We start from the raw sequence: 27,281 nt of genomic DNA, 5'->3' as shown, positions 1-27,281 counted from the left end.
ATCTCTCATGGCTCAAAAGTTATTGGGAAGGTTAAAGTTGATGACAGACAAGCAGATAAACAGACAAACAGACAGGACAAAAACAATATACGCCTCGGATCTATCGATCCGGGCGCATGAAAACTATATACCACCCTATCTTTGATGTTGATCAGTTGGGGGGGTGTATAAAAATTTGAAACTAATAGAACAATCTATAAAGTTAATTCATCATTCTTAAAACAGGAAGTCCCATAAAATTTTGAAAAATTTATTTACACATAAAAAATAACATATACAAAACCATTAAAAACAAGATGTATATATAATTACAACAGCATAAAATTAATATATTTTGTTCCACTACATTGCTTTTAATCTCAGCAATGATGTTTGACACAGAACAAGGTGACCTTAATACTGTCAACATCCTGTAAGTTATTCAGCCAACAATGAGAACATTATTCTGTCACCTATACAAAAAGTACTTTGTTTTAAGGTAATCTGCCTTTTGATATATCACAGTAGACTTTGGCAGCAGTCACCTTACGTTCTGCCCTGCCATTGAGACTATGAGGCCATGATGGCTGATGAGGTGGCTAATCGCGAGGCGGACTGACTCTTAACGACCCCGCCCCCCACCAGCCGAGCAGATCGCTCCTGGGTCATCTCCAGCTCCCTCCATCTACTCTCCTCCAACGCTCTCTGGAAAAAGAATTAAAAGAAATGAAAATCTGTTGAAAAAAAAACAAATGTGGAATGTTATGGAAAGTCATCATCTACTACATGTATATACATTATATATACTATTGTTGAAATAATTTTTTTAATGGTAATAACGAACACCACGATGTTTCAGTCTGTAATTTTATGAATCCAGAAGAGAAAACCGTGCAGCAGCTGGAATTTTACAGATTCTGTATTTGCAAGTAAAAATTAATGAAAGGTGATGACTAATGAGAAGTGATGACTGGTTAGAAGTGAGGATTGATGAAAGGTGAAGACTGATTAGAGGAATTGACAGTTAGAATTGATAAGTGATTGGAGGTGATGAAAAGTGATGACTGATTAAATTGAAGATAGGTGAGAGGTGATGACTGGTTAGAAGTAGCACTGATTTGAGGTGATGACTGATAAAGGTTGATGATTGTTAAAATATGATAACTGATGAAAGGTAATTGCAAGTTAGAAGTAAGGACTGATGAGAAGTGATGACAGATGACTAAAAAGAAGTGAAAATTGATGACTGATGAGAAATGATAACTGGTGTAATATGATGACAGCAGTTGATGACAGGTTAGAAATGATGAGTGTGGTGATGATTGATTAGAAGTTATGTTTGATAGTGGGCATTAATGACTGGTTAGAATTGAGGACTGATGAGACTTGATGACTTGCTACAGATGATGAATGACATAATTGACAATGAAATTATATGTAACGACTGTTCAAATATGTTGACTGATGATAGTTATGATGACTGATGATAGTTATGATGACTGTTGATAATTATGCTGACTGATGATAATAATGTTGACTGATGATAGTTATGTTGACTGATGATAGTTATGTTCAACTTGACTGACAATATTATAATGACTGATGATATTTATGTTGATTGGTGATATTTATGTTGACTGATGATATTTATGTTGACTATTATAATTATATTGAGTGATGATAGTCACGGTGACTGATGATATTTCTGTTGACTGATGACATTTATGTTAACTGATGACAGTTATGTTGACTATGATAGTTATGATGACTGATGATATTTGTGTTGACTGACGATAGTTATGTTGACTAAAGACAGTTATGTTGACTGACAATATTTATGTTGACTATATTGAATATTTATGTTGACTAATGATAGTTATTAATTCTCAAAGCAACAAGAAATGAAGATTAATGATAAGAAGGAAGAGAAGTGTTGAATAATGAGTGAAATAGACCTATTGATTAAGATTAATATTGACCGAGTGAAGCAAATCCCAAAGAGAACTCATTTAAAAGTAAGTTTACAAGAGCATAAAGACAAACAGGCTCTGAGTGTGTCTACACAACAGTATTTACTTTCACAAACATACAAAACTCTTTTTCATAATTCAGGTTTTGTGTCCTGATAATTAATGGTATTTATATTTGGTCTTGATGATTTGTCTTACTTATTAGAACTATAGTCCACATTGTTAAGTTTTATATTAAGCAAATAATTTATTCAAACAATGCAAAACCAACATAGACCTTGATCAGCTTCAATAGCTAACATTCAACAAAGAACGCAAGGACACATCTTTTGACGCACATTTTTTAATTTGTAAATAAGAACAGTTGAATCATTGATTGAAAAATTTTAATATAAATTGTTAAATACATAATTTGTCTCATACCAAAATAAATGTCTGGAGAAGGTTGCTTTACATATTTAATTTTATTTCAAAACCATACTGAAACTTAATCCATTTATAAGATATTTTTCTCTGTTATCTTTAGGCTACATTTTAAATGGCTGTTTTAGATTAGGAAAAATACAAAATACACAAAGTTCTTTTTGTGGAAAAAAATTTTTTTTGAAAATGATGGGAAAAAATTGGAAGATATTTAAAAATGATAATGTTCCATATTATGAATGAAGGATAATTTCATAAGAAAATTGGTTCCAACTGAAGTAAATCTCCCATGCTCAAGAATAACAAATAATTACTTAAAAGCTTTCAATTGATAAATTAGTATGTACACTATGAACATGCACTTGCACACTCAATATAATTACATTTATCAGTTAATGTTTGATTAGTGCGATTTTTGTTACATTATGAATCCAATTCAATTCAATTCTTTATTGCAAAAGACATACGTCTTATAGCATTTATACAATATATAAACAAAAGAAATAAAGGAAATAATGGCTGGTCAGTCTTGTAAACCCTTATGAAATGCACATATATACATTAAACTCATTTTAACAGTCTTCACAGTTCATATGTTGTAATATAGAATTTATCAATAATATAGGAGTAACAAATCAGCAAATGACACACCATTACATTATTAAATCATTTCTAAGCGCGAGGGCTTTATAGATAAACTTCCCTAAATTATATAATTCTTTTACATTATTCACACTTAGCAACTGTATTAATTTGTACATAGATGGCCTATACCAATAATATTTTTTCAAAAACTTTGTACACAATGTTGAATAAATTGGGCAAACAAGTAAAAAATGGTATTTTCCAATTTCTGTAACATATTTTACAGAATCTTTTGTCTCTTGTTATATTTTTTGCCTACCAGTTTCAAAAACAGATTACAAACATTTTATTAATTTTCTAGTTATTAAGGTTCATAAATCCTCTGCTCGCTCATATAGAATGTTGCTTGAACCTTAATGATTTTCCAAAAGAAATGAATTTTTTAAGTAAAATACAAACAATTATAGCATAGCTTTTGGGGCAAAATTGGACCGGAAAAAATGAGACCTATGGGCCACATCACTCACCTGAGCAATGTGGCTAGGAAAAAAGCATAAATCAGTTTATTGTTGAAGAGTTGAAACCAAATAGTGGTCCCAACCAATCCTTAAAAGGGAAAGGGTATGATTTGAACAAACTTGAATCTACACTAACTAAGGATGCTTGCATATTTCGTTGACTACCTGTGGCTTTATTGCCCTTTACATTTGAAATTACATTGTGGCCCCTTCCTAACCCCAGGGGTCATGACTTGAACAAAATTGAATCTACATTACCTGAGAATGCTTCCATATGAATAGGACTAATCATGCCTTTGCTATTCTTGAAAAGAAGATTTTTAAAGAGTTTTTCTACATGTTTCTATGTAAAACTTGGATTCCATGTTGTGGCCCTACCCAACGTCCAGGGGTTATGATTTAAACAAACTTGAATGTCCACTACCTGAGAATGCTTCCATAAAAATATGATCATTCATGCCTTTGCTATTCCAAAGAAGAAGATTTTTAAAGAATTTTCCTATATATTTCTATGTAAAACTTTGATCGGCCATTGTGGCCCCGCCTTACCCCCGGGGGTCATGATTTGAACAAATTTGAATTTACACTACCTGAGGATGCTTCCCTATAAGTTTCATCTTTCCTGGCACAGTGGTTCTTGAGAAGAAGAATTTTAAAACATACCATCAAATTTTCACTATTTCTGAATTATCTCCCCTTGAATAAGGGCATGGCCCTTCATTTGAATAAACTTGAATCCCCTTAACCTAAGGATACTTTGTGCCAAGTTTGGTTGAAATTGGCCCAGTGGTTCTTGAGAAGAAGTCGAAAATGTGAAAAGTTAACGACGACTACGACGACGAAACACAACGGACAAATTTTGATCAGAAAAGCTCAATTGAGCCTTCGGCTCAGGTGAGCTAAAAACACTTTAACTTGGCAAATCTATTAAGGAATAATAGACATTAATGTCATTAAGAGTTATCTCTCTTATCAGATTATCAATGACCCTTAAATTGGTGAACTTAACACATGAAAATGTTTTTAAGAACCTGATGATAAAAGAGAGGTTGAGATTTCATACAGCTGTATATGTATGTGTACAGGGTACATTAGTAGGGGAAATACCTAAATTCCTTGCTTATTACGTCATCAGTTTTCTACATATTCCTTCAACACTGTATAACTTGTAGAAAGGCATCTACATGTAAATGCAAACATGTCTTTTGCTGGTCATTATTTAGGATGTTTAGTTCCATGTTCACCTATTTTAACCATGTTTTGTTCACTTACTCAGGTCAAACTAATGTCACAAAACTACTAACTAGTTGAAACTGAGACATCAATGATAGGTTACACATTGATAAGTTTGTGTACACATACATGTACTTGTACAAATTTAAAATCTCAACCTCTCATATGATTTATGACGACACACAAAAACAAGATGCGTTCGTGAAACACTGATGCCCCCATATTGCAACACAGCGAAAATTAAACTTTTCTTAGATGCAAATTAAAGATGTTGGTACCCAAAGAAAGGTCTTTTCATAAGAAATGCAACTCTGAAATATGAAAGCCCTAGCACCACCTGTTCAAAAGTTATGGCCAAACTCCAGGGTCAATGTTGTTGGTTTCTAAAGAAAGATTTTGTCACAAGGATTACATAAATGAAGTATGAAAGCCCTAGCCCTAACCATTTAAAAGATATGGCCAAGGTTAAAGTTTTTCAAAAGTAGGTCAAACTCCAAGGTCAAGGTCAAAGTTGTTGGTATCCAATGAAAGGTCTTGTTACAAAGATTAAACATGTGCCAAGTATGAAAGCCCCAGCTGTACCCTTCAAAAGTTAAAGGTACTTGGACACATATTTGAAGTTATTATTTTCTCTATAATATTACGACTTATATATTTTAATAGCATTTCACACAAAAATTAATTAAAAATCTTATTTCATATAAAAGATATTAATATTTCAAATTTTTTGGCGGGTTTGATTGACACATCCTTGCACTTTTACAAATTAATTTTATTCTTAATCCTTAGGAAAAGTGGCAATCTCGTTGTGTATAAATAAAAAATATTAATACTATTATCCAGAAAATTCAGAGTAGACATGTTCGAAAGCAAAACAAACATACAATATATTGTCAGTCCGTGCAGTTGTGGTAAGCAGACTGTGACGATTTAGAACACACCCAGTGAATTGTAAACATAAACAAAAACAGAACTTTACAAAAACTGTGTACATAACACGACTGTGCTCGATTGGCTAATCCCTGTACGCAACTCTTAGTTCGGAATGACGATACTTGTGAAGGAGTTTTGCTTTCTAACATCTCTACTCTGAATAAAATTATTTTTCTGGATAAAAGTTTTAATATTTCTCATTAATACACAACAAGATTGCCACTTTTCCTACAGATTAAGAATAAGGTTAAAATTTGTGAAAGTGCAAGCATGTGTCAATCAAACCCGCCAAAAAATTTGAAGTTTTAATAACTTTTAAATGAAATAAGATTTTTAATTAATTTTTGTGTGAAATGCTATTAAAATATATAAGTCGTAATATTATAGAGAAAATATTGACTTCAAATCTGTGTCCAAGTACCTTTAAAGTAAAGGATACTTTTTAAAAAGTAAGTCAAATTCCAAGGTCAAGGTCAAAGGGTCAAAGTTCTTGATATCCAATTAAATGTCTTCTCACAAGGATTACATATGTGAAGTATACAAGCCCTAACCTTTACTATTTAAAAGTTATGGCTAAGGTTAAAGTTTTTTTAAGTATGCAAATCTGCAAGGTCAAGGTCAAAAGGTCAAAGTTGTTGGAATCCAATGGAATGTCTTGTCATAAAGAATATATTTGTGAAGTATGAAAGTCCTAGAAGCTACCATTCCAAAATTTATGGCCAAAGTAAAAGTTTGGAATTTTTGTGTAAAAGTAGGTCAACTCCAAGGTCAAGGTCAAATTTGGTAGAACCTAAACAAAGCTCTTGTCACAAGAAATAGACATGTGAATTATGAAAGTCATAGCTCCACTAAATCAAAAGTTATGGGCAAGGTTAAAGTTTTTGTGGACAAACAGACAGATATACAGCTAGACAGATGGACGGACGGACATGACAAAAACTGTATACCCCCGAATCTTCGATTATGGGAGCATAAAAAGAAGTTATGCGGGTGGGGATCATAAAAATTGTGACTAGTTGATAGAAGCTTTCATCTTCATGGCACCCGATCCAAATTTAGATGTTTACAGAGGTCACTGTTTGGTCTGCTCTCAGTTTGTCATGATTATTTAGACTTTTTATGTTAACTGTTATCTTCACATTTTGTAACACCTGTACCACTGTCCTATCTTCTGATTGACTATCTTCACATTTCTTTACACCTGTACTGTACCATTGTTTATGTTATGTCAACTGTTTGTTAACCTCACATTTGGTTACACCTGTACCACTGTTTATGTTATGTTAACTGTTTGTTATCATCACATTTGGTTACACCTGTACCACTGTTTATGTTATGTTAACTGTTTGTTATCATCACATTTGGTTACACCTGTACCACTGTTTATGATATGTTAACTGTTTGTTATCATCACATTTGGTTACATCTGTACCACTGTTTATGTTATGTTAACTGTTTGCTATCTTCATGTTACATTACACGTGTTCCACTGTTTATGTTATGTTAACTGTTTGCTATCTTTACATTAAAGCTGTACCACTGTCTTACCTTCTGATTGATCAGACTCCTTGTCTGGTTCAGGGACTGTTTGCTGGGGACCAGTTTAGCTTTTTCCTGTTCCCGCTTCCTCTGAGCTTTCCTTTCCTCGAGTTTCTTTTCCAGCTCTTGAAGTTTGGGGTCCTTGATTTCTGGCTTCTTAGGAATCAACCCTTTCTTTTTACATTCAAATCTAGAACAAATAAAAATACAGTATAAGTGGAAATTTTAGCAAGACACATATTTAGCCATTTGTCCTTAAAAATGCCGGTATTTTATTTTTAGCGAAAAGTTTAGCAATATTAAAAAGCTCACTAAAGAAGCAATTACAACTAAAACACAATTTATTTTCAGCAGTATTTTATTTTAGCCATCTCAGCAACCTCGCTAATAATCCCAAAATTAAATCCTCACTTATTCTGCTTATATGGTCCTGCCATAGAGGTTTTTTAAAATAAAGAATTATTTAAAAATTGGAAAATGGGAGGAAAAACTTTCAATACATATTTCTGAAATGGAAAAACTCCTTTTCTTTACCCTATTTAATAACAGAGGACACGAAGCTTTGATGCTTTTAGTTTAAACTTTTACAACAAATATTTTTTACAAATAGCAGACTTATGGAATGTAAATTAGCTGAAACAGAACTTTGTTCCTTTTGTCACGATACTAGAGAAACAAGTTATTCATCTAATATGCTTGTGTCCTTTTTCCATTAATTACTTTATGGTTTAATTTAAAAGATAAACTTTGTATCACTTGTGGTTTAGTAATCAAATTTACTCCTGAAGAAATCATATTTGGGTATAATAGTTCTAGCTAGTTGAAACTGCTTTCAGATTGTTGAACATAATTATTCTGATTGCAAAGCAATATATAATGCATTGTAAATGGAAAAATATAATGCCCTCTTTTCTTGCTTTTTGGGAAGTACTTAAATATTATAGAACTGTATAGCTTTTTCCTCCTTTTCTCTCTCTCATAAGAAAGCACAAATGCTAAAGCAAAGTTAGGATTTCTTGAAAACATTTCTCAGTCAGTGAAGGATAAGACAAAGAAAAGTAATAAATATTATGTCCATCTTTTTTTTCAAAATTGTTCAGTGGAAGTCTTTTATGTCTATCATGTATAAATATTTAGTTTTTTTTCCTTATGTTGTAGCTTTGAAATGTTTGTATAACAATGCATGTTATGACAGAATTAAAAAATATGAATGACAAAAAAAGAGAGTTATTTTATCGAGTTATTCAATGTAACACAGGGCTAGATTTAAGTCTTACTACTATTAGCAGTTTAATTCATGCAATTGAAAAATCTGTGTTGAGTTTCAAATTGCAAAGTATGCTATTCACTGCCTTAAATTCTTTGAAATAAAATGCTTTCCATAATTTCAATTTTTTTTTTTAGGAATTTAGGTAATAAGAAATAATTCTAAGATCTTTCTGTTTTGCATTACATCTCAGCAATCCTTACCTGACAGCTGCAGACTTAGTCTGTTCTAGTCTGTGTTTAGATATTGTTTCTAATGTCTCCAGTAACATCTGATCCTTTTCCTGAAAGAGATTTCAAACACAGTTTAACCCTTTAATTTTTATACCTACAACAAATCATGTATATTGCAACCATCATGATGGTATAAAGAGAGACATTGTCATTTATATTTGTATGCAACACAGAAATTGTAAATCTAGAAATCTGTTCTCTGGGAACTACCTGATTATCTCAGGATTCATTTAAACACCCAAGTCAATAAAAGTGTGCAATTAATGTTGCTGGCATATCAATATTTCTGCAATATTTTGAGAAGAAAATATCAATACTCAAAGTTTCATTTTCTCAACCCTTAACTGCACGCTTTTATTGACTTTGGGTGTAAATGTTTAGGATATGTGGAGGAGTTTACCTGTTTGGCCGTCAGAATTTCATCTCTCTTTTGTTCCTCTGTTTCTTTTTCTGCAGTCTTCAGCAGAGCCACTCTTTCTCTTAGCTTCACAACAAAAATCAAACAGTTACAACAATATGCATTTCTATCTGTGCAGCTTTTTACATAATAATTGTAACACATACTAATTGTATATTCATTGGATAGTTCTGACCTACTGACCTCTGCGATAGACATTTCACTAAGCAGACCATGACCAGACGTTGCTGTCAGATCAACAAATTTCTGTCGGATTATCGGCACAGCTTCCATAGCTCGGATCTGATGGATCAGCTCCATTCGTCGCCTCATTTCTTCCTCAGCCTAAAATTGTGGCAGCATTTGATTAACAGAGTGGCTTTACTAGACCTTTATATCAATAATAAAAATGGATACTGTTTTACAAGAAATCAAGCATATAAAAGTGAATGAAATTTATGGACAACAAATTCTATTATTTTATTACAAAGTCAAACAATTTGCACTGTAAGATGTATAATATGCAATGTTCTCAAGCAAAGCAAAAAAAGTCTACCTCTTCTAATGCTTGTTTCATCAACTCTTTACTTTCTTCATTGACTTCTTGAACTAAAAAATGTATAAGGATGATCATAGGTGGGCTCCATTTGTGAACTATCAATTGGTAACTTAGAGGAGTGCAAAGAATTTTATACATTTTTTTTAGGTTTCGAAGCAATTTTTTTTTTTCTTTTTACAGAATGTTCAAACTTCTTACTTATACTCCTGTAATTTCTTAATAAAAGAAAGATCTTTATTCTTATTTTTCTGGGTTATGAATTTATATAATGACTTTGGTAGAAATGATGCTGACCTATTTTCCGTTTATATTCCTGTAGTTTTTTCGTGGCCTCCTTGGCATTCTTGTGACCCTGCATTGTGTCCTCTACTAATTGCCTATAACATTAATTAACTTCAATTTAAAATTGTATGCTGAAATTTTATCTACAGTTTACAGTGTTAGTTGAAGATGTTAAAATTGATTTTGAATCCGTATGAAAATACGGATAAAGAAACAGGTAAAGAAGCAGGATCTCATACCTCACTTCTTTTTCTTCACTAAATTTCTTTTGCAAATACTCTTGCATCATTTTCTTTGTCTGAAAATGAAATATATGAAATCAAATTAGTACAAAATATGAAAATTAAATACAAGTGTTAATTGTCATTCAATTTTTGGGATTTTTTTAAAAATGATTTTAAAGATATTCTTTCAGCAAGACTTTAATAAGATTTTAATTGATTACAAAACATAAACTTTTTACATTTTTTTTTTTGCAATGAAGACTTGACATATCACTAAACAATATCACTAAACTTCAATTTTCTCTATAATAAGACTTTTATTTGATTACAAAACATTATTTTTTTTACATTTTTTTTAGCAATAAAGACTTGAATTATCACTAAACATCAATTTTTCTCTTTCAGAAAATCAACTCCTGACAATGCGTTTTGATTCTGTACCTCCTCCTTCATGTTCCTGACTTTCTGCTTGTTCTCCAGTATGAGGTCCTGCCGGGCCAGTATGGCCTCCTCGTGACTGAGCTTCCCCTGTAGTCGCCTCCGCTCTATCTCCGCTAGCTCCTCCTCCAAATCTCTCTGACGCATCTCTGACTGCCATTTTAGAAAATCGCTGGCATCCTTGGCTCCAGCCTCTAGGTTTTCCCATCTGTTATACAATGATAGGTATAATAAGAATTCTAAAAATCAAGCAGGTGAATACAGGTAAATTATTGTGAAACACTCTCAGTCACTAAGTGTCTAACTTACTTTCTGATTTCCTCAGCTTCTTTCTTCCTATATAAATTTCCTTCACGTAAAATGGTGGCTGTTGTCATTTTGATAGGAACTTCTCGACTCTGAAAAAAGGTCATTCAATAATCAATGGCTAGAATACCTTTAGATTTATATAGTGTTCAAGTTAGTCTAAGTTAGTGTTCATACAACAATCTGTAAATTATTTCAATTTGTTAATTCTTTCAATCATTATTTCCAGTCATTTGTTGCACACATATATTGTTTCTATAATTAAAATCTTTTTTCAAATCTTATAATTCCTTTTTCATAAAATAACAATGCCCCAAAAAAACACCACAACAAGCATATTGCACACTTATTTGGCATGCCTTCACAAAATCACTTCAATTTTTCCAGTCACAGTAACTTGTCAATAACTACCTGCTTCTTTTTTTTTTGTTGCATATTAACACAAAATATAACAGTTTTTTTGGGGTACAATTATGAATACAACTTACAATGAAGCGCATTGAAGTGGTAAAATTTTCTGTTTGGATGGATTCCGTTTTGAGCTATCTTTAGATACACCCATTTCTTTAGAAAGGAAAACTCGGTCAAATGATTCAATCGTATACCTGTTCTACAGGTATTTCATAAATATAATAGCCAATGAAATTGACGGTCTATATAAACATCGAGTAAGCACGTGTTTGACTGATACATGTGCTATGCTAAACTTAAATAAACATATTAAAATCATAATTATGTACAAATTCGATGCAATGCGTGTTTTACATAAGCGGGAACTCTATATATAGCTCTTTCTTATTTAAAAATCTTCATTTCAGTGTAACTTATGTTGCTTGTTGCGGAAAATGTAGTTTCCTAAACATTACGGCGAATATTGCTTTCTCGTTTCTAAAGAAATGGGCGTGTCGTTATGTTATAATTGACGTTCAAAACATGACTCAGAACGTTTCATCCAAACGGAAAATTTTACCACTTCAATGCGCTTAATTTTAGGTCTATCATTTAAACCTAAAAAAAGAATGAAAGCAAATTTGCTTAAATACGTATTCTAAATCTTCCTCTTTTTCATTTTTGTATAAAATGATGCATGCATACATGTATATACGTATTCTATAGATTTTCATGCAGTGTCCTATAAAATATATTATAGTTTATCAAATTTAATAAATGTTCTTAAAAATGATAACTATTTCAAGGTTCCCATTAGAGATCGAGATTTATCATTAGGAATATCAACCCCAGATTGCAATCTATTCATGCAGACAGTATATTAAGTGCATGCATTACATCACGCAGTGCATGAAACCTTTCCATGCAGTCAACCTCACATAATTCATACATTTATATCATTCATTGCATGTAACACAGCCATGCAGTAGACCACACATAGTTTCTCCATGCAGCGGACTTACGTAAATCTGACTTCTCTCCTTGGCCGTCAGTCTCCGCATGGAAGACCGACTCGATGATGCCGACGACTAAATCGAATAGTCACAAATTGTTACATTTAAAATATATGCCTACTTCTTTATCATCTTTTTTAGCCTTTTCAAGTCTTTACAAATTAATTTCATATTAATGTGCAGTTCAGTAAACAATTATAAAATCTGTGATATTAGAATATTTACTCACTAACTTTTATTTCATGACTAAATTCTATTTTAAGGTTAGTAAACAAACAAGCACATTTCATGTTATGTCACTACTGTAATTTTATATGTGTACCTACCAGTACTTATAACTCATTGTCAGAATGATGTATGAGTGTTCCAAAAATTTAATTTAGATGCAACTCCTTTACACAAGAAGTTCATTAGCACAAAAGACTATGTAAAACATCAGCATATACCAGTACATTTAGATTTATCATTTTCTATTAAAATACAATATATATTTGAAAAATTCTTGCTTGTGTATAAAACAATAAATATCATGAATGGTCAACAAAATAATAATTTAAGCTATCCATAAGTACACTAAAAGGTGCTGCAGGCAGATTCAACATCAGGCAATATCCGCAGAAGCCTGTTCAACAGAGCGAACGTTTGCAAGCGCTCACCAGAATTACTTGTATATCTCCAATAGAAATGTTCGCAAGCGCTCGCCCTATTGAACAGGCCTCAGGTGACATAAGCTAAGGTAAGTTGGAGTGTACCCAGGTTGTTAATCTATTTTAACTTCTAAGACAAATTCTCTCACATATTGTTGTTAATTCGCTATATATCCATCTATATGGATTCAGACTTAAAACCTTTCACTGAACATTACTACTCATTACAGCTAAAAGTGACTCCTGAACTTTACCAAAATGGCTCTATACTGCTGAAAATGTTTATCAGTGTGTCAATGCAAATAAATAAGAAATTTTATCATTTTTATTTTCATAAATGATGCAATACCAGTAAGCACTGTGTGGGTCATGATCCAAATGTCGAAAACTGCAGTTCATAGGAAATACATGCACAGTAACTGTACGCCTCTGTGCAGCTTTTTGTGTAAAATTTAAAACACTATAAATCATTTTAAACTTGAAATATTTGTCTCTGAAATGTTAATCACTCATTAATGGGCTTCAAATTACAATTCCCCCCCTCCCTCCGAAAAAAAATTGTTAACCCTCCTTCCAATAAGGGTAAGACTTACCAGGAATGACGGAGGGCGGTTGGCCCTGTGTTTCTCGAATTCTAGCTTGGCTTCCTCCTCGCTGATGATATTGTTTAAAATCTCCCTGGTTTTCTGGGATTTTTCAGGGTTGGCACAGGCAAACTGGATTCTGGAGGCCTCCATAAGTCTCTCCTACAAAGTGTACTTCATTAAACAATCTGACAAACCAGCTTAAATTCGAAGAGCATCAATCAGATACAGTAAGCATACTTGATTACCGGGTAAGATCAAATATTAACATTCTTTTCCAAATGTTTTCAAGCTGCTCTTTTTATCAATATTTCATAAAGATGTTCTACTCCTACCAAGAGGCCCATGGGCGATAAAGCTCACTTGATTCATTATGCCCTGATGTTTTTTATTCAGCAGATTTTTTCGCAGAATTCCCATTCTTTAATTTCATAAGAAACTTGACAGCAAATTGTGAACCAAAACTGGTCCAAAGGGGGCTTTGATATTCAAAGGTGAATCCACACAACACTGGGATACACCTATATGACTAACACTGCCCTATTGTTCTTGAAAAGTTTTTTTCCTTATACACAGGCATTATGTCAAATTGAGCTATCCATCTCTGACTCCAGAGGTAATAATACTTAAAAGAAAGAAAAAAAAAGAAAAAAACAAATGAAGAATGTTTTGCTTCTATGATATGATTATGGTCTTGCCATTCTTAAAAAAATTGCATCCAACATATTCATTTGACAAACTGTAGTTTCACCCTTTTGCCATGGGGCATTGATTGAACAAAATTGAATCTAATTCATCTAAGGATGTTTGCATATCAATATGAGTAATAATTGCTTCTTTCTTTAAAAGAGGAAGAGTTTTTCTCAGACACCCTAAAACCTTGAAAATAATTAAGCCGCAGCTTATTTTAAGTTTTGGTAAGAAAGTGGGGTCTTATTTTCAAAATCATCTTATTTTCAAATCACGGCTTATTATTCATACAAAAAATTGGTAAGGAAGGAGAACATAATCACATTTTATCAATAAAATAAATGGATATCAAAAGATTGAGAACTACTTGCTTGTTCTAAAATTAGAATATCTAGGTAAACTTCCGTAAGAGTTGAATAGTGTTCAAGTGCCGTAATTCTGTGCGCCTGTTTTAAAAACGGTGAGCTTTTAGCAATGGAGTCTGCTAAACGTACATCGTGAATTTATAGAAAATTTATGACCGGCTTATTTTCAAAAAAGGCTTATTTTCAAGTAATTTTTAATGCAAGAAATAGGTGGCTTATTTTTAAAATTGACTTATTATCAAATCCGTCTTATTTTCAAGGTTTTAGGGTATTCCCATGTGAATCATTGATCTCCTATCATTGCCCTACCTATCCCCAAGGGCTCATTATTTGAAAACCTTGAATCTACACTACCTTAGTATGCTTCCTTATCAATGTGACTAATCCCACTGTTACAAACCACGGCCAAAATGTAGGATCCTCTCCCGTTTTGGCAGGTTGGAGAGAGCTATATGCGGACTCCAAACCGTGGCTTCATAGGATGAACTAATCCTGCCTTTGCTGTTTTTGAGAAGATTTTTAAAAATGTTCCATATATATTCTTATGTAAAACTTTGATCACCTGATGTGGCCCCATCCTACCCCAGGATTCATAATATGAGCAGACTCATTTTTTCTAGCCAAGTTGTTCTTGTGAAGTTTCTTTCAAAAAGATGCCATTCACTAATCTTCTTAAAAGAAATAAATGGGGCATGGGCCTTTATTTGAATAAAATTGAATCCCCTTTACCCAATTATGCTTTACGGCAAGTTTAGTTGATTGGCCCAGTGCTTGCCATCTCAAAGAAGATGGAATGTAAAAAGTTTACAACGGTAGCAAAATGACAAAAGACAACAGACAAATTCCAATCATTAAATCTTATGACTGCTCCACAATTTCCCAATATTTTGTACAAAGTTAGTCATATGACAAACCTCTGCTATTCTTCTGTTAGATTCCTTGGATTTCTTGATTTTATCGAATTCCTTGGGTTCTGAGTAAAGTGTTTTAGGTGCAGGCTTGTGCTTGGCCAGTTTGGGAATCTACAAAAAGATAAACAGTACCTTTAATAACTCCATCTGTATCAGCAGAGGATGTACTTGCACTTTGAGAACTGAATATGCCTTCAATTACAAGTAGAGGTTAATTAGCATCTCAAACAAACACATGCACATGTGAATTTCAAGGCTATGTAAAATGCATGCTACTTGCAAAAGTACAATGGTTTGTCTGTATTACCAGTAGCAATTTAATTTACCGTAATTTTCGGGTTATAGGTCGATGGGGTATATAGGTCGCATACTCACTACCTTAATTTTTGAATAAATCCCCTAAGGGTCATAGGATTTCAATATAGGACAACTCTAGACTTGTTCGCTTCAACAAATATATGATAATTTTGCAGGCAACGATTTGATTGGTTGATAGAATATGACCTCTGATGTGACCCTCTACAGGATGTTGTTAGCTGTTAACGTAGTGAGTAAGTGAGAGTATCTAACATCTAATTTATTTAGATTGCCTCTTTGATTTCTTAAAATTTTATATCCCAATTTATCTTTTTTCAGAGCACCATTTTAGGTTTGCCAGTGCTGTAATTAGATGGCACCTTACTGAATATTCTATATATTGTAAACAATAAATGAGCATTGTACCTGACTGGTTTAAAGGACTAGGATATCTTTTTTACACAACTAAAATTTTAATCAAAACATTTAGAAAGCTCTGCAATCCTAGATTTCTGAAAACTGACTTACTGGTTCTGGAATAGGAATACTTCTAGGTCTAGGCTGTGTTATGTTGAAAGGTTTGGTTTCTGGAAAATAAGGAATTAGGAAACTGTACTAATCATATCATACTCTTCACATTGAAACAAATCAGTACTAAAAGCGATCTGAGAGCATACCCAATAGATATCAGACTCATTATGTCAGAAAAGTTGTAATTATTTATATCTCGAAGGAAAACTGAATCACATACCTGTAGTTGGCAAGTTTTTTCGTTTGGGTTTGAGTCGGTTGGCTATTTTGTCCTTCATCTGACCTATCATCTCCTGGAGTTCTGGCATCCACCTGCTCAGGGAAAGCAATCCAGATTATATGTTACTTAATAATTTTATCATTGATTTTTGTTTAAATTACATTTTCATAATAATTAAGAAGGTTCTTTCATTCTGACAATGTTTATACCTAGGTCATTTTCATATATATGAGAATATCTACAGTCATTTATTTTTTTACTTGTACAGATTTTTCATTGTAATATAAAACTCTATCTAAACCTAAGAAAACAATTACTTTTGGCACTTCAGACTCTTCAGTATATTCTTTTTGAATTCAAAATGATACATTTTCTGAAGTTAAAGATATGTATGCCGTGTTAAAAATTTTTGCCAGTTTAAATTTTGATACAAAAATTTCTGGAGTATGATAAGCTACCAAAAATGAAGCATTCTTGCAACTTCACAAATATTATTCAGTATTAACAAAGTACTGGTCAGGAAAACACGATATTCTCATGCATATTAATAAAGGACTGACTTTATCCTTTGTCATCAACGCGCATGTGCGCGGAATTTATTTTGTAAGAAAGCATCAGGTCGAGGAAAATATTTTATTGTTTACCTAGGCATTAATTTTTCTGACACAAATAGACCAAAAATGAGTTGCATTTAATACATTTATGGGTTCAAATTTACATAAAATACTACATGTGTTTTTCAAAAAGGCTAGTTTTTAAAATCGCTCTCAGAAAGACTTGATGCATTATGTACATTATTATCTACTAATCCCATGCTCATATTTGCATACAAATGATTAACAATGATGAAATTCAAGTTTTCCCAATCCATTGTACAGGTAGATGTTAGAGTTTCCCCGTGCTGTACTGCTAGTGGACATTTTCGGTTGGGTGAGCATAACATCCCCTATGAGGGTTATGCGCAAAAATAATTTATGTCAAGTACAATGTATGGAAAGTAATTAATTTAAACTGCTATGTTTACACCCTGAATATATCGTCAATTTTCCCTTTTGATTTTTTGATATGAACTACATAACATATATAGATGAAACTTACATACAAAACATCTTGCTGTTCTTAGAAATATAGTTGGGCTAATTAAATAAAATTGGTGAAGGAATTCCAGGCCTCTAAAAACTATTCCAGTTTTATACAACCAATTTTCGATGAACTCCATTAAGAAAAATTAATTCAGGTAAGTAGCATCGTTTTTTTTAAAGTGGGTGGGGGATGAACAGTTATATATAAAAATCAACAAGCATTGTAAAAATCTGACAAGTAAAATAGGTTCCAATATCTTTCACTACTAAATTTTATTTATTCACTACAATTTACTGCCAAACTCCAAATTTCACTTTTGAATTAGCCCGAGCCAATGCTGATAACATACTTGCAAGATTTTTAATATTATTTTCAAGGGGTCAGAAATACTGTGGTTCATATGTAAAGAATATAATTATATTATTTAGTAGTATTCTGGTTTTGGCATTCGGTATATTGTGCAGATTTATACATGATATTCTGTGAAATACTTTTTGTTGTTTTGAACTATTAAGAAATGCAGAATCGAATGTATCTAATAACCATTTTGATTGATCAAATTACTAGTATATCATTTGTTTGTACTAGTTATTTCATTTTGGCGCAACATGGTTTCCACACTTCTTTATCCATAGTCGCTGACACCTGTAGAAGTTCACCCAACCGAAAATGTCCATTGAAAAGACAACTGCACGTGATTATTCCTCGGTACAAGAAGCAACCAACTCTGAGGTGCTCTCAATATTGACAATCCCTATCTCACGTGTTTGTAGTAAAAACATAGTAGACCATCATGCTTTTCGGTTCATTCACGAGATTGGACCATTGTTTGCTGTAAACATTTCAATAAGAGGCGGTTTTTTATCCGACACGGAGAGAAAATATTTTTTACCAAATAATATTTCATAACTTTTTAAAGTGATGGAGTGGAATTGTCTTATTTGCAGAAAGTATATAACTTATATAACTTGATGAGACACCACATATATTTATTACTTTTAAAATAAAACACTAATACGGCATATATAGCTTTAAGGATTTAGATGTATAACAAGGCACTTCCGGTAAAAATGACGGCATCTGCCGATGATTGCTGATGTGAATGGATTATTTGCTGGAAGGAAGGCAAAATCTCTAACAAAGACGTTTATAACCCAAAGTTCAGTCAAATTGTGAACATTATTCAATAGTAAAATTCTAGTCATTTTATCACATTTTTATATCAATTCACTTTCCCCAGATATACATTTAAACAGAGTTTGCCAAATCCATGCTTCTATATTTATGAATTATGGATACTTTTACGTTGATGGGTTTCTTTTTGTAAAACAAATCACATGAGAAATGTGATTTTTTTGTTAATTTTGAGGAAATAGATCTCAATATTGGTCAGATCATGCAAAATATTAATAACAAAGTTTTTCAGCCAGCCCTAACCTCTGAATAGAGGAGATCAGATTGCTTTCCACAAACACATGTTCATAATATTTCTCCCAGCCATCCCTAATCCAAGACAATAAATTCTTCTCATCCAGGAAAAAGTTCAAGAACTGAAAGAAAAAAAAAACAATTTAGAAACCAGAATGAATCTGATGAACTACTACTTTTTTAAAAAGTCTCTAAACAACTTGAATATATTGGAAATGGTAAAAAGTAGAGATATATTCTACGTTAGACATAAAAATTATTTACACAATATCATGTCTAACACTACACATTCTTACTCTGTACATCCTGTTGATATCTTGAGATGACACAAACTTCCTGAAATGAGCCATTCCAAGTTCATCCAATCGAAAAAGGGCAAGATAACACACAACTGAAAGTTAAACAAATCCTGATCACAATATATAGAAATTTCTCCATTCAATACCATAATGATATTTTCCAAAATAAAGTTAATATTTAGCATTTCACCTGAAATGTTTTTCTTACTTGTGAAACTGTCATATTTTTCAATATTTGATTATCAAAATTGGCTGCCAAAAGCCACCTTGTTCTTAAAATGTTTAAAATGAAAAAAGATCAATCTTTGCGAGTTCATTCCTAACAACAAGACAAGTAGTACAACAAAAAAGTTTTAAAATTAATCAAAATTCTAAATCCCCTACCTGTGTATAGATTTTGTTCTGATCGGAGAGTTTTCTTTCCATCCTTGGCATAGAAGCCATCCAACACAACTTGCATTAGGTTGGCATACCTGACACATTCTGAGAAAACTTCCACAATGAAGGTCTGATCACTGTCATCGTAGATCTGAAATAAATGTAGTATAATTAACAAAGATATCTACAGCAAAGACCTGAAACATGCACAATTTATCTAATGTATAGATTCCAACAAAAAGACACTTTCTGGGTCCATGATTGCACCTATGAACAGAATTTTTTCTGTGTTTTTCTGCTTCATACACATGTAGTTCAAGGGGTATGAACACATTAAAAAGAATGCATGTTAAATAATTTTATCATTTTTCCCCAGTCTACTCTGGTCTTATCATCATCGTTCCTTTTGGTTTCTGGTGGAACATAGGGTCTCACTCTGGTCTTATCCAACATGGATATTTTTTAGGTATAATGACATACATGATAAGCACAGGATTTACCTGGTTATTTTCCAGGTATTTGTTGACATGATTTACCTGGTTATTTTTCAGGTATTTGTTGACATGATTTACCTGGTTATTTTTCAGGTATTTGTTGACCTGTTCCTCCACAGACTGCATGTCTCCATTGTATGTGTCCAGTACCTGGATACTGTGGACCAGCAACTGACCATGGCTCAAACTCATCCTGATAATAGCAAAACAAACAATGTTACTAACATTCTAATCACTGACCTGTCATAATACTAACTCAGACAACTAATTAAAATGTGTCAGAATATTAAAGTACTGATCTCATGTAATGGAGAAAATATAAGATTGTCATATCTTTACATAATTTACCAAACATTAAAGGCAGTATCTTGATTAAACAAGAAAAATTATCTTTCTTTGTTTTAATTTCATTACACTGTACTGTGTTCAGATAGTATTTGGTGTAATTAGGATGAATAGCAGGTCCGATATCCCCTTGTTCGACAGCTTCCACAATTCAATTGCTCCAACAATTTCTATTATGTTAATGTTCTTGCATTATGAAGTGCAGTTGCTGCCTTACTGCGATTTAATGTGTAGAAATAACTAGAACAGAAGGTTTGTAATTTATAAGAAATTTTGACATGCCTCTAAATTAAATTCTCAAAACCATTCTCCCATTGACTATCAAGGCAATATCAGTAGTGAATAGCCATTCGTTTTGTTTTTTTTAAGTGACCAGTCAAACAATATTTAATTTTCAACCCTCAGCTGAAAAACGAGGTTTAGTGTGATGATCAACGTAAAAATTAACACCCAATTAACATATCCACTCTGATCCCAGATATTCTCCATTATTCAGATAGTTCTGGTTGAATTTATTACACATGCGATTGATCTATATTAGAAAAATTAACATTTCGAGAGATCAATTAATAAACACACACACATTTTAATGAACTTTAATGGGTAAAGGAACCAGGAATCCGAAAAAAAGATAAAGAACCTCGAAAGATCAGAAGTTTGGGAGATCAAGAAAAAGTTCTTAAGAGACAAAAAAAGTATCAGAGAGACCAGAGTTTGAGTCATCCAAATCACCTGTATCTGTAAATCACATTTCATTGCAGATCTGCTAGATCTATGGTATATATTTAACATTTTTCAACATTCAAAGAATTTTCAATAAATCAGAAAGAACGAAAATTTCAATAATTTTAAACAATTTTATAGAGATACTGTCTTAGTTGTACAAAAAACAAACAAATGTTCCGAGACAATTGACAAAATAGTAGGGTCCATGAATTTGGGGGTGACGTGAAACGTGACTATTAGAAGGCTTTTAACGAGTCGTAGCCTCAGCAACAGTAAAAATTATTGGGTATATAAACTGCTATGTTAAACTAAAAAGATATTTCCTAAATGAATACATTACTTGACGCCAAAATTAATTTTCCTGTATGTTGGTTAGTGTTGCCAATGTCCACAAAGCTTAAAGCGTCGCATTAACCAAGATGAAAACACATAGATTGAAAATCTTGCCGACAGACGTCTGAATTCCGGAATAGTATCGCCTGCATATTCTTTAAATTAAATAAATTACAATAGAATGCCTCAGTCCTGTCACCTTTATTTTTCTAAGAAACATGCAAATAAACAAGGAACCTTCATCGACATACTAGAATCTTCATTTCTGTATTTCTTACATTTGGAGGGGGTGGGATGTAAAGCTCATAAAATTATGATTATGAACACAAGCGAAAAAGTAGCTGGGATATCTGGACGACAGAGAGCAGTTCCACAGTTTGAAAAAAGAAAAAGTGCATATTTATTTTGCACAAAAAGTGCGCTGCTCCTCGATTTTTTTAAACAAAATTAATGTTACAAACCGTATGTTCAGTCTAACATATTCTTTTATGACCTCTGCAACAAAGCGTTTTTGCCACCTAATATGGCAGTATAAATTGGCGAAATTTTGTTCTCTGCCCAGACGTATTATTAACAACGGTCATAGGCGTCGGAACCGGGGGAGAATAGGGGGACTTAGCTTTCCTCCCAACTTTTTGCAGAGATAGATTTAATAAAGGCATTGAAAATTGGGGTTTACCTTTTTTTATTGGTTTAGTCCCCCCTTTCAATTTGCTTCCGACGCCTATGACGGTTATTGGAAAAGTTTTATGTGGAAGCAGTAAAAGAGTATGCTAAAAATACATTGATAGTAATAATTTTAGATTACAGCATACATGGTGGGAAAAAAGTCGAGAATCACTTTTTGCGGCGCACTAAATGTACACATATTTTCAATGGTGGCACTGTAGTAGCTCTCTGGTAGTCCATCCTAATTTTTTTATACCATTGATCGAACTACAGTAGTGTAACAGTATCACTACACCTATCCATAAACGTCGGAAGGGGGGGGGGGCTAGGTTGGGCTTAGCCCCCCCCCCCCACTTTTTTTTTCAAAAGATAGACTTCTGTGTATAGGTTTAGCCCCCCCCCCCCCCACTTTCCACAGATACGTTGCAGTAAAGGTTTAAAATTGGTAAAGTGGTGCTGTTTTGAACAAAAAATGGTACTGAAGTTCGAACCTACCTATAAACACCCCCCCCCCCCCGTACGAAATAGGATTTTCGCGTTTGGATAATGTCAATGGACATTTTCTTTTTTTATTTGCTTGACAAGTCAGGGTTTATTTTGGAGGTCTAAAAAAGAATTTCTTACACTCAGTTCCCCTCCCCTCCCCCCCCCCCCATTTTTAATTTGCTTCCGACGCCAATGCTATCGATTTCTTTGTTGATGTTTTCTGTGGGGTTATAGTCCCAGGAAGAATATTGGGGGACGGCCGGGTAAATTCACTTTGAAAATTTTAGAAATAATATCGGGGGTGAGATTGGGGGGGGGGGGGGTAAGGGTGTGTCTGTTCCCACTTCTTTTTCCCCAAACATAACATTTTACAATTATAAAAAATATTCAGGCAAGGTAAACGATTCTACAGCTTAAAAGATGTGGTACCTATTCGTTATTTTAAGAAATAAAGTACATAATTTTTTTTAACGATTTACTGTGACCCCTTAATTAAGCTGTTAACTGTATATATTTACAGATCATGATTTTATAAAATAATTTTATCTGCAGCTTAGTCTAGATATCCAAATATTTTCATTAATATTTAGCCTATAGTAGATCTTAGTAATTGCAAGACAAAAACGGAAAAATAATCTTCCCGAAAATTCTAATTTGCATACAATATTAAAAGTGGGTCAATATCAAGGGGCGCTACTCATAGAAATCATTATTTCATTGCAAGATGGAGGTAGGATATGTGGGGAAGCGTACTGATTTACATTTTCAGTGAATTAATAATTGTGCTGCATTTGTGATAACTGCTTTTTCAACAGCATTTATGTGTTTTGAGTGTGTGCTATTAAAAATTGTGTTGGTTTTTTATGCTGTTGTGTTTTGGAATGTGCAGTTTGGAAAATTTTCAAATTTCTGTTTTGTTTTGTTTTTGCAGCACCGGGAAATATCCGCCCCAAGAGCGGGGAAGTATAACGTTTATATTGAGGTAAGATTATTCAAATTATATTGGGGAAGGAGGAAAAAGAAGCTTTTATTGAAATGGTTTTTAAAAATTGTTGCACATTCATTTTCCAATCTAAGAAGTGCATCTTCTGCTAAAAATCTCGTGTAGGCCTATTTGTATCAATTGCTTTTTTTTTTATCGTGAATATTTGGCACAAAAAATGGCATTCTGCTCATCAATTCCGTGCTTGAATTGCAAAACATATTGACTTTGGGCTACACTGACGCCTTTCAGTTCACACAAGGTCATCAAGCAGACGCGCGTTACGCTTGAGAACACGTTGTAAAAGTCGTCGTAGCGAAAATTTACACAAAGCCATCTCGGTACTAGTCAATGGCTATTTATGGACGGAAAAGAGTAGATACTTATTGATAAAATTTGATAAGTGACCTGGATGACGATGAAGTAAACAAGAGCATGTTACCAGTCCACGTGGTTTTGTTTTTGTCAGGGTGACATAAATATTTACTGGCGTGTGTCATCCACCTGTGTTCTATGACACTTTGACCTTGTTTTTCTTACCAAAAATGTTCTTGACTCGGATATGATCTTGTCAACATTCCATCATTTTTTTTAATGATCCAAACAATAATAATAAATCTGGTTTAAATAAAATAAGATTTTTTATTTATTTTGTATTTGTAGATGTAAATAAATTTTACTGGAAAAAAATACATGTATATTATTATTTTTAGGGAGACTTGAAACACAAGCATTTTATAATCCTCACAGTTCATGATTTAGGATGCAATCGTAAGTATTTTAATCTGTGCAAGAATAAATGTGCTTCACTTTTCTGTGTACACCTCCAACACAAGCTCTGTTTTAGTTACAAATTGTCAATAATCCAAGATGCAAAGCACTATATTTACAAATATTTACCTCTGTTAGAGTGATAGAGAATCTGTATGGTCTTATTTTTGCTGTAAAATATGAAAAATGTTCTTCACAGCAAAATCTTGATTTGGCTTCTGTCCAAGCAGCAAAACAGCAACAAGTGCTAACAGGGTTGGAAACAGATGTCCCAATGAAAAAAATATTTATAGTCAAAACAGCAGAAAATGTTACACAAAAAAATGATTGTTTTGCACACAGATCTGCATATGCCTTAAAATGTTTTATGGCTTACTCACTTGCGAAATGTATCCCATAAATCTACAAGAACGAGAAGAGAGAGAAGTAGGAAATTAGAATGGCAGATGTATTGAACTGTCTCTTAGTAAAGTTATGAAGAAGAATGCAAAAGAATACAAAGAAAAATAGAAAGCACATGATAAGGTTTGGTGTTTGAATTGCACTTTTATTACTTTTCCCAAATGACAAAAATAGATACAGCTCTGAAGACAGTAAGCCATAATGACAGTGTGGTGTTATTTTTATTAGCTATTTTTATCTTGTTTATCTGTCTCGGTGATGTAGTTCACCTACTTTACAACTGTATTTACCTAAGGGTGTAGCAGATAATTTTGACTTGATTTGTGTTGGAGAGAGAGAGAGAGAGAGAGAATGAAAAAGAGAGAGAGAGATTTTAAATTGGCATGTATTAGCATTACACAGAGTCAAACGGAAAAAAAACTCTCACTATTTTCAATAAAATACCTTGCAGCCAGTGGAAAAACAATGGAAATCATTCAGTAGTAATTATATTCTAATAAATATACAGTATTTTTACTACTTGGATTTCAAACCTGAGGTCATGCAAATTGGTGTACTTTAAAGTCAATTGTCTACTAAATTCGCTCAAAGCTTGTATACAATTTAATACATGCAGGACACGATTGGAAAAGGAAAACAAAGATTAAAAAATTTTTTTACCATCCCTTTCCTCTTTCCAACTGCATGGGGTTCCCTAAGATGTCATTTAGCTATTATTGGATTGGGCCTCACTGCATATGCATAAAGCCACCATAAGTGTTCAAATAGAAGAGATAGGATGTTTTAATAGCAAATGTCAAAAGAAAATGAAGACTGAATTTATAGTTGGCGCTTTTTCTTGTTCTAGATAGCCTTGAAATCTTGAAATGTAAATTTTACCATATTTTAGTGGCCGACATCAAGTACACTGACGTATCTGACTGGACATCAAGTTATTATGATCCAACTAAAACACTATACATGTATTCATAAATGAAAGAGGTTAATTTACTATTCAAAACCTTTTATTGCAGTGTGATTCCTCTTGTTATTTTATTGGCTGCAGGGTGTTTTTTGAGAGCAATCCTATGTAAATTTGGGCTGATAATTTCATGTTTGGTTTCCTCTAAATTTGTTGACTAATATGTAAAATCAGACATAGTTTGTTAGCGGCCCTTTCTATGAAGACCTTCAGTTAGCTGTGGAGTATTAGCATTATATACTGGTGTCTTTCTAATTATGCGGGAATACTGGAAATTAGGGAGTCAGTCACCCCCTCTGCTTCAAAAACAAAAGGTCAACACTGGTTTAGCAAAATATTTTAAACAGTATGTGGCCTATCATTCTATGTCAGGAAAGGATCTAGATGTACCGTATAAGTATAATTTTTATCGAGGATTTAATTGTGGCATTATTAGCAAGGGTGCTGAGATTGCTAAAATATCATATCGCTAAAAATTAATTGCATTTTATTTGTCATAGCTTCTTTAGTGAACATTTCAAAATCACTAAAATTGCATCTCACTAAAATAAACACCAATTTTTAAGGACAAATTGTTAAAATTTCCACTTACATGGTATGTTGAAAAAATCTTTGCATTTATATACTACAGTATTGAGTTCTTCTAGAAATTTTTAGTGAGTTTTCTGAATGGCAAAAATACAGTGGAGATGGGTATTGATTCTCTACCATATATAGTACCAAGCCTTTTTTTACCATATACATATAATATACATGGCGAATAAAAAAGTTATTCAAAAGAAAATATTTACATTTGCTGTGTTTTTCTACTAAGCCAACAGTGAAATTGATTTGAATACCATTTTCGTGTATACTCAAACGTCGAAATACACACGAAGAAACGTTCGTTAACGTGACCTCACAATAAGGCTACAGCGACGTTAGTAAAAGTATAACGATATAGGGCAGTGAGAAATTCAAATATTGAATAAATTTTTTGGTGCTTCCAAATGTAAAATGTAAATATAAGGAATGTTTTGAAGTTTAGTGTGAATTATTGGTGTGTGAATCACACAGACTTGCATGTAGGTTAGTGCTCTTCATGAAATATCCCTACGTGACAAGTCTGTGTGATTCACACACCAGTAACTCACACAAAACTTAAAAACATTCCTGAATTATACACTGTATCCCAATCCTGTAAAAGGTTTAGAGTATTTAAATCTGAATCCAATAGCTCTCAGAACGTTGTCCTCCCCCCTTCCAGAATTCCCAGTGAGCCGTTACTCTGGACCTAACACAATACCCAAGAAGACACGTCATAGTTGGCAGATTAATATGAACAGATTACTGTCATGTTGCATATTCAATGTGAACTTGACAGTAATAAAATAACAAATACCTTATTAAC

At 32.9% G+C, this 27,281-nt stretch overlaps 2 protein-coding genes across 7 annotated transcripts in view; one reads left to right on the top strand and one right to left on the bottom strand.

Moving 5' to 3' along the window:
* Positions 1-234: 234 nt before the first annotated feature.
* Positions 235-21,702, bottom strand: LOC134250417 (cilia- and flagella-associated protein 99-like). Of its 3 annotated transcripts, XM_062732777.1 has the most exons (20): positions 21,628-21,702; positions 20,295-20,409; positions 19,729-19,873; positions 19,342-19,436; positions 19,055-19,167; positions 16,535-16,626; positions 16,312-16,370; positions 15,490-15,597; positions 13,530-13,682; positions 12,299-12,364; positions 10,890-10,978; positions 10,584-10,788; positions 10,158-10,216; positions 9,931-10,013; positions 9,634-9,686; positions 9,282-9,422; positions 9,081-9,164; positions 8,651-8,730; positions 7,190-7,370; positions 235-684 (listed from the first exon to the last, which is right to left on the bottom strand). In XM_062732777.1, the coding sequence occupies exons 2-20, from the start codon at positions 20,406-20,408 to the stop codon at positions 550-552; spliced, it is 2,055 nt and encodes a 684-aa protein (XP_062588761.1). In that variant the 5' UTR covers position 20,409; positions 21,628-21,702; the 3' UTR covers positions 235-549. The 3 variants fall into 3 exon arrangements, with proteins under 3 accessions (XP_062588761.1, XP_062588762.1, XP_062588763.1); XM_062732778.1 differs by lacking the exon at positions 12,299-12,364; XM_062732779.1 differs by lacking the exons at positions 20,295-20,409; positions 21,628-21,702 and adding an exon at positions 20,259-20,282.
* A 1,738-nt stretch (positions 21,703-23,440) lies between these two features.
* LOC134250419 (uncharacterized protein ZK1073.1-like) overlaps positions 23,441-27,281 on the top strand; it is a 29,661-nt gene continuing 25,820 nt past the window's right edge. For 2 of the 4 annotated variants that reach the window (XM_062732783.1, XM_062732782.1), the window contains exons 1-3: positions 23,444-23,505; positions 23,707-23,757; positions 24,471-24,528. In XM_062732783.1, the coding sequence (XP_062588767.1) occupies positions 23,500-23,505; positions 23,707-23,757; positions 24,471-24,528 (115 nt within the window). In that variant the 5' untranslated portion in view covers positions 23,444-23,499. Of the gene's footprint in view, positions 23,506-23,706; positions 23,758-24,470; positions 24,529-27,281 lie in introns of all 4 variants that reach the window. The other 2 variants (XM_062732784.1, XM_062732781.1) reach the window with 2 other exon arrangements.

The sequence above is a fragment of the Saccostrea cucullata genome, unplaced genomic scaffold (genome assembly GCF_032062105.1).
Source record: "Saccostrea cucullata isolate Sc308-1 unplaced genomic scaffold, CSIRO_AGI_Scuc_v1 ctg102, whole genome shotgun sequence".
Classification (NCBI taxonomy): Eukaryota; Metazoa; Mollusca; class Bivalvia; order Ostreida; family Ostreidae; genus Saccostrea; species Saccostrea cuccullata.
The sequence above is the reverse complement of the archived record's forward strand: the minus strand, read 5'-3'. Positions and strand labels throughout refer to the sequence as shown.

Excerpts from the sequence above, each read along its gene's own strand:
- LOC134250417 (XM_062732777.1), bottom strand. The coding sequence starts at position 20,408 with ATGAGTTTGAGCCATGGTCAGTTGCTGGTCCACAGTATCCAGGTACTG. Across the intron at positions 9,687-9,930 it reads GGAATATAAACGGAAAATAG|TTCAAGAAGTCAATGAAGAA; the intron begins GTCAGCATCATT and ends TACATTTTTTAG. Across the intron at positions 7,371-8,650 it reads ACTAAGTCTGCAGCTGTCAG|ATTTGAATGTAAAAAGAAAG; the intron begins GTAAGGATTGCT and ends TATTTGTTCTAG.